This window comes from Plasmopara halstedii, assembly GCF_900000015.1.
Source record: "Plasmopara halstedii genome assembly, contig: Scaffold_525, whole genome shotgun sequence".
Lineage (NCBI taxonomy): Eukaryota > Oomycota > Peronosporomycetes > Peronosporales > Peronosporaceae > Plasmopara > Plasmopara halstedii.
The window spans coordinates 180,834-188,804 of NW_020187445.1; the positions used below are offsets into that span (position 1 = coordinate 180,834).

General features: G+C 44.7%; 1 protein-coding gene across 1 annotated transcript; it reads right to left on the reverse strand.

Annotated features, from left to right (window-relative positions):
* Positions 1 to 4,315: 4,315 nt before the first annotated feature.
* On the reverse strand, positions 4,316 to 5,404 carry PHALS_10682 (uncharacterized protein; the record flags this gene model as incomplete). Its single annotated transcript, XM_024726150.1, has 4 exons — positions 4,316 to 4,508; positions 4,580 to 4,617; positions 4,878 to 5,075; positions 5,147 to 5,404. The coding sequence occupies 4 exons, from the start codon at positions 5,402 to 5,404 to the stop codon at positions 4,316 to 4,318; spliced, it is 687 nt and encodes a 228-aa protein (XP_024576855.1).
* Positions 5,405 to 7,971: the final 2,567 nt, after the last annotated feature.

Here is a 7,971-nt window from a genome sequence, read left to right on the forward strand (position 1 = left end):
TTGGATTTATTCAAGAACGGCGAGTGCTTACGGCTCCTTGGAAGAAAATTTCTCCGACGGTGTTTTTGTTGTTGACGAGGTTTTGCCTGTCAGCATCCAAATTTTCCGGGTGCAATCACGATGTTTAAGAACGCTACACGGATTACACTTTCGCAGAGTACATCCGTGAACCATCTATTATGAAAAATCCACTCTTGAAGCCATAAGAAAAATATGTTTACAATATTGAAAAAAATCATCCCCCAATCGCAGCAACATTGTAATGGCCAATTTGCCAAAAAATATTCGCGAGATGTGATACAATTGTGTTTTAAACACCATTGTTATGAAAAATACGGGGAACGTCAACAGGTCTATGTTTTAAACACTAAAAATACGAGACCTGGTAAAATTACCGAGTGTAGTTCACCGTTACATTGAAGGCGTGTGACATGGAAGTCTCGTATTTTAGTGTTTAAAACACAATTGTATCACATTTCGCGAATATTTTCTGTTTGTATCACCTCAATAAACCCTTCATTAAATATTGATTTTTAAAGTGGTGACTGATCACATTAACAACATTTCGTATTTTCAAGATGGTCTATGGAAATAGTCTCAAGAAAACCCAATTCATTTTTTAACAAAATGTATTTTCTTCAACCAGAATCGTAGCTTGACCTGCCTACACTGTCATCATGGTCGCTATAGCTCTCACCATATTCTATCGCTCAGTCTGTGTGCCGTTTGCTGCGCTGTAACGGCGATTGCACAGGCATAAAAACTGATCGAAGTAACATATGGTACGAGCTGCGCAAAGTGTCCTCTTCACGTCCAATTTTGGTAACAACTGTAGCATTCAGATATATGTATACATCTCGTTCTCGCTTCGAAAAGTTTCAGCATCATCCGTGAACGGTCTACCACACCTTCACGGTTTTCGACATAGAGATGTTGCACAACTATGCTTCCAGTCGTCTTTTTACAAGTAAACGTGTCCTTGTCAATCAAAATTTGTCGCTAAACGTGCTTCATTTATTGGCATAGGCACACTCTGGTTCACAAATTAGTGCTTGATATAGACGTGCATTACCCAGTTCCCATTCGCCAGCACACCCGCCATTATAGTACTAGCTATTAAGTGCGTGACAATGGTCGTGTTCGCTATGGTCCTAATAGGACAAGCAGCTCATATTGCACACACTACCTACTCTAAAGAAGCACTAGTCTAGGGTTTGTCAACGGTGTCGAGCTAGACATACCCCCAATACAAGCAGCACAATGCGCTTCTGAAGCAATTTTTCTGGATTGTACGTTAAGTATAACTGGCTTCAATTTTTAAATCTCAATCAAGGATGAGGCGTTCATCACTTCGGCCGAATACAGCATATTCTGTCACTCAGTCAATGTCGTTTTTGTGATGCAACCACAATAATTAAGACAGTAGAATATGTCGAAGCAAGAGTTTTAGGATGTCTTGTTACTCGCAGCGCAGAATGGACAGTAAAGCTAGCTACCAGAATCCTGACCAGCTTCGAATCACTAACGCATGTTATGCAACCTTGCAAACTTGATCTTTCAGAAGGATTCACTTCATCTTGTATGTGGCCATTGTGCACCGTACACAAACGTCACAACACCTCAACACTCTCCCTCAAACTTCAAATCATCGATCCCGCTTTTTCGACATAGCAGCAACAGGCGTGGCGTGGGCATTGCCTTAGTTAAAAAGTCGGCCAGTTGATCTTCCGTGGGCACGTGCGCTGGCTTGATGCGTCCTGCTTCGACGTGGTCTTGCACAAAATGAGCTCGTAGGTCAATGTACTCGCGCGAGGCGTAAACAATGGTTGGTAGCCACACTGATCGCAGATATGTTGTCTAGTCGAATCGTGGTGGGGCCTCCAGCCTTGAACCTCATCTCAACCAACAGGTAGCGTAGCCAAATGACCTCTTGCGTGGCCAAAGCAAGTGCCATATGCTCTGTTTCAGCAAAAGACAAAGCCACCGTGGTTTGCCGCTTGCTCTTGTAAACTACAGACCCACCTGCTAGCTGCATTGATACTCCAGACGTTGAGCGCCTCGTGTGCTTGTCATCCCCCCAATCCGCGTCCGCATATGCCTTGAAATTGAGTTGATTAGCTTCCAGCGCAGAACCGCACCGCATTTGTAGACGTGCCTTTGAGATAGTTCAGGAAGCGCACTGCCGCCCGCCAATGCATTTCACATGGAGAGTCCAGCTACTGCGAGAGTGTCGACAAAATAACGCTATGTCAGGCCTGGTAGCATTGGCGACGTACAAAAGCGACCCAATTAGTTCTCGGTAGCCTCGATCATTTTTGTACACCTCATGCGATTTGTCTTGCGTAAAGTTCTGACCAAGCACCATCGGATGACGCGAAGCATTTGCTTCAGTTTGCCCGAATCGCTCGAGCATTCTGTTAATAAAGTGGGTGTGCCTCAACACAAGCTCCCCCTTCTGCGGCGCGAGAACATATCTAGCTTCGCCGAGAGGTTTCGCAATGAATTTGGAACTAAGAACAGCCCAAATCGCATCTGCCTCAGCATCCATAGTACAACCGGCATGCAGATCATCGACATAGAGTACGATATACACAGGAGGCTTGTCATCATTGACGAGACGGACAAACATGCATGGATCTGCACGGCCTTGTACGAATCTCATGTCAACAAATGAAGAGCACCAAGCATTCCAGCAAGAAACGCGGTTTCAATGTCAAGCTGTCGGATCTTCAAACGCTTGCAGCAGCGCACCGCAAGGAGCGCGCGAAAAGTACTGGAGCTTTTCACCGGGGATTACGTGTAGTTGTAGCCCACGCCACGATTATTTGACAGTCTAGCGCCACTAAGCCAGCTTGCATCGGGCAATGTTGCCGTTCTCATCAGTTTTTGTGTCCGAATACCAACTTGAACCCGATAATTAGTGCACCATGCGGGCACCTGAGCAAATCTCAAGTGTGATTGCGAATGTATGCCCTGGGTTATTTAAAATAGAATCTTTCCACTGCTTGGCCTGGATATTGCCATCGCTTCCGCATAGCTCGCGGGAACTTCGGTGGCTGCCAATACGATCTCATACTCATCAAGCTGAGGACGTTTGGAGTAGTCACACCATAGTCTTGAGAGCTCACATGAGGTTCATTAGCTAGCAGAGGCATGTCGTCAGCTTTGTCTCCATTGGTCAATAACCGAGTCTGTTCAACACGAGGTCCACGCTCAGACCTTATCTACCGCTAAACACCAAGCAATCATCGCTGAAAGTTACTCGCCTTGGTTGTACTGGAGCTACAATATCGCGAGTGGGGGCAGGTAACAGCGGTACTTGTCTGGACAAGATAGCTCTAGTATTGTTGGGGCGACCAGATCGAAGTTCTCGTTCAGAAGAAATTTCCAACGAAGTTTCGCCTGAACGTGTAGTGTCAGCGACAGAGCGAGAAACACTCGAAGAGCCCTCCTCAAGCGAAACTTCGGCAGCTGGGACAATAGAGCTATCTACCTCCATACGCATAAAGTTCCATCGATCTCCATGTCTGTCGCAGTGGGTGTACTTGCACATGTCGGCGCCCTCAGCCCGTCTTTGTCGTCCTCGAGCGGGTACTTCATTTGGCTATTTCCACTATCGACGAGAACAACATCGTGATAACGAGCAGGTGGTCATTCATTTAGCGTCACCGTGCGCGTTCTGACCAGTCTTTTGTTGTCGAGGTCCCATACTTGGTATGCCTTCGAGCCGTCAGCGTATCCCAAGAAGATGCAGCGGTGCGACCTCGCGTCCCACTTCTTCCCCTTACTCTTGTCGAGATGTACGTACCCGGTAGATCCAAATACTCGAAGGTGCCCAAGTGAGTGATGCTTGCCGGTGAGAACTTCGATTGGAGCCTTGTTGGGGCGCGCAGTGTTCGGGATACGAATTAGTACAGGAGCAGCTATAATCACGACCTCTCCCTGCCAGTGTCACTCCACGTCCATTCGATACATTATCGCTCTGGTCATATCAGCTCAGGTCATTTCAGATATGGTGCGATTCATTCTCTCCGCCAATCCATTCTGCTGCAAAGAATACGGAGCACTTGTTTGATGCACGATGCCGTTGGTGTCACAAACCCAATTGAAATTGGCACTGTTGTACTCTCCACCGTTATCGCTTCGAACACACTTTATCCTGTAGCCAGTTTGGTTCTTTTCGAGGGCCTTGAACTTGCGAAAGCAATCAAAAACTTGCGCTCTCAAAAAAAGAAAATACACGTAGACGTATCTACTCAAGTTGTCGATGAACGTGTGCACCTACAAAGCTCCACCGTTTGGCCGATATAACGTTCTATTCTTCACGCATTAATCCATCTACCTGGGCGATTTGTTCTCCCTTCAGCTGTTGTAAATGCCACATGAACAACTTACCCTTTCGATGAATAACGTCTAGCACTTCTCTATCCACCAATAGCGTCGCTCGATCGCGCTTAAACTGCACGACAACGCCACGTTCCTTCGACGCCGGAACGGAAACCAGCTTCCTATTCAGTTAGGGCACATACAATACCTCCGTCAACTTGATCGTTCGCGCAAATCCAACAACAAAACGCACAGCTCTTTTTCCTTTGGCATGCAATTGCTGTCCACTATCTACGGTAACGATGGTTAGCATCTTTAAGTCTTGATACTCCACAAAGTCTATCTTCCCATCCGTCATGTGGCACCTCGCTCCACTATCAAGTAGCCAAGTTATCACTCAAGCTGAAGCATCCATGTGGCCGAAAAAACTCATTCTACAATTTCTTCAACGCAAGGACAGTCGTCACGCTTATGACCTTACTTATTGTAGTGAAAGCAGTAATTACGAAATATTGGTCCAGTATTCTTCTTCTGGTGCTGTCCACGACCACCATTGTAGCCTCCATTGGCACCACGGTCACCTCGTCCACCACGTCGGCCTCTGTGACCTCTTCTATGACCACCTCAATCTCCTTGCTCGCGCATCGCGCGGCCTTATATGCTTGCTTTTTCTCCTCTCTTTTCTTTGCCAACTCGAACTCATATATTTGCATCTCTTTTGCGTCCAGCAACACCACCTTCTCGAGGGCCTTGATAATACGTATCATTGCATCATACTCCTGGGGTGAAATTCCAAGCACTCAGCCACGACCTCGCCTACCGCAGTCAATCGCAAACACAGATCATCAAACTTCATGAAGAGCTTTATCCGGTCTCCTCCCTTGCCTAGCGAAAATCCATGCAACTCTGTCCTCAATTGAACACGGTTATGAAGTGAATGCTTCATGAAGAAAGCACGCAGCGTTTCTGACGCGTCATACGCAGGACCCGCGTCACGAATCATCAACTGGTAGGTTGGACTTAGAATTTGGACCACTATAGTCAGCGCCTTCATGTCGGCTGCCTTCCACTCCACCATCTCACGGCGCGCTACGTATTCTAGCTTCTTGGCTTCGAGGTGTCCTTGTAGCCCTTTTCTGGCCAACGCCTTCCGGGCGTTGAACCCCCACAGGTAGTAGCAAGTATCTCGTTAGTCTTGGAATTTTTTGGGCTACTCGCAGCGCAGAATGGAAAGTAAATTTAGCAACCGGAACCTAACCAGCTCCTAATCACTAACGCATGTACTGTAACCTTGCAAACGTGATTTTCTTGAAAGTTCCATTTCACTTGCAAGTCGCCGTTGTGCTCCGTACACAAATCTGTGACGTGGCGTCACAACATCTCAAAAAGTTGGACGAAAGGACTCTTCATGTCTCACATTGCTATATCATAGCAAGGATGATGCAGCACTTTGTTGCGTTACTGTGGTGAGACACCCACTGATGATGGAAACGACGCTTGCATTGCTTGTTGGCTCGACCATTCGAGCTTCGTCTCGGCATAATTCGCATTCTGCATGACCAAACGTCGGTCTCTTTTCGTTTGAAAATAATTGATTTTCTGTCTTTGTACCTTTTTTCAGTCTCGGTAAAAAATTGAGGCAAACCATTTTTCTTACACAGTCCCGACACTAGTCTTAGGTTATGTGCGTTACCTGTTTGATCTCGCCACTTTATGTCTACAGCTTCAAGCCCCACACGAAAATTTTGCGTACATGTCATACAAAAGATTTGGTGATTATACCTTGCTGTATTGATCTATCATCTGATACATACTGTCGAGAAGAGTTGGACGTGACGACAATCGATAAAAAGTATCTAAAAACAATTTTTGGACTATATAAGCAAATTTATGGTGAGAGCGCAGATAAAAGAAAATAAAATTCGAGTTTTGCAAAATCTAAAATTTTCATCTCAATGGGAAAAGTCATGTCGGTATAGTTTAAATCGCTGAGTGTTGGGTACGATGGTGACTGCACTGTTCAAGTTGTTAGTCGACTATGATATCCAAGACGCTACTACATACAACGAAGCGGATTTGAATTTTTGAGAGAAGCCTTGGAGTGAAACTACTGGCACATGTGATTGTCGTTGCCAGAAACGGCGCTTCAGACAATTAAGTGTCGTTTAAAAGCGGCGAAAGAGGTGGGGGTGTACTTTTCTGTGCTACCTATAGCGGACGTTAATCTGGCGATACGATCAAGCTGTCATAGATTATCAAGCTTTTGTGATAGGACACAGTGGGGATGACAAAAATGTAGAGTTTAGATTGCCTAAATGCTCATTATTAACGAATACAGACACACAAGATGCACGGACAGCAAAGGCGTAGTACAAATGGAATAGGAAAATAATGACGATCATCACATTATTCTTGGAGTGATTGGATTCATTACCCACTAGCAGTCTCAAACACGTCGCATATTCATACATTTACGTTCATCTCTTGATACAAGGCTGGGAAGGTTTTATTCTTTTGAATACAACACTCTATATTTTTTGTTGATATATACAAATGGATTTAAGATATAGTCAGCGTTGCGGTCAACTGGGTTTGGCAGGGTGCTCGTCAAACAATGGGTATATGCCAGATCTAGGTACTTAACAACATGTGATGGTTTCCTTAACCAGATCGTGTGTACAGATGTGAAATTGCTGAGTAAAAATTGAATTGCGTTTATTGTGGACAAACATGGTCAAGTCGCAAGCTGTCGCAACCACTAGAGCTTCGAACAGATGTTTGTTTGTATCTGCGCTAATTCGACTCTTTTTTCTGTCGCCATATTGAAAGCTTATGTCAGATAGCTGAAAGCCCGTGCAAAAGATTTGCACGAGATAAGCTGGCGAAAAAATGCCGTTGTTTGGAAAACGCGACGGCGTGCAAGTTAAGTCTAGAAACAAAGGAGGAACTACCTTAAGTCCATTTTTGAAGGAGCTTTTGTAGTCACGAGCAATGCAAAAAAGACAGCAAGGAACAGATGGATTTTGTCGATTGCTGCCATCCGAGTGACCACATGGTGGATACAGTCAAAACCATGTGAACCGATCTAAATCTTGACTTGTTTTTGCGATGTAATATAGAAAGTGGTCAACAGTGTTTTTGCTAGTCTGTTGCCTGTGTCATCATTGCCTATGACTTGCTGTCAATATGGAGAACCCTTCCACACTTGATCACACGTCCCAATCTTAAAACAACTTGCCTTTGTCTGACTCGCACAATCTGCGACGTCCTGCATCATATACTTTAAGACTAAACAACAAAACGTCAATCGATAATTATCAAGTTAAAGCTGAGGAGCAAATGGGTATTTTCTCTGCTGCATTGGTTCATCTATCAATTATTCAAAGTGGTTTTCATGTATTGCTTTTAATTTCACGGATTCATATACTTTTGATCATACAGGTATTGATACGACCAAATCATCACATTTAGAAGCTTACGAGGTTTCCCATCCTTCAAGCAATATAAAGATGTCTAAAAGATCAGCATGTACTTTACCTTATAATGCTTTCCAGTGTTAAATGTAATGCACCTTACAGATCATGCACCCATTCAAATCAGAAGGTTGATCCACTTGCATACGAATAGGTGTAAGAAATTTCTCAA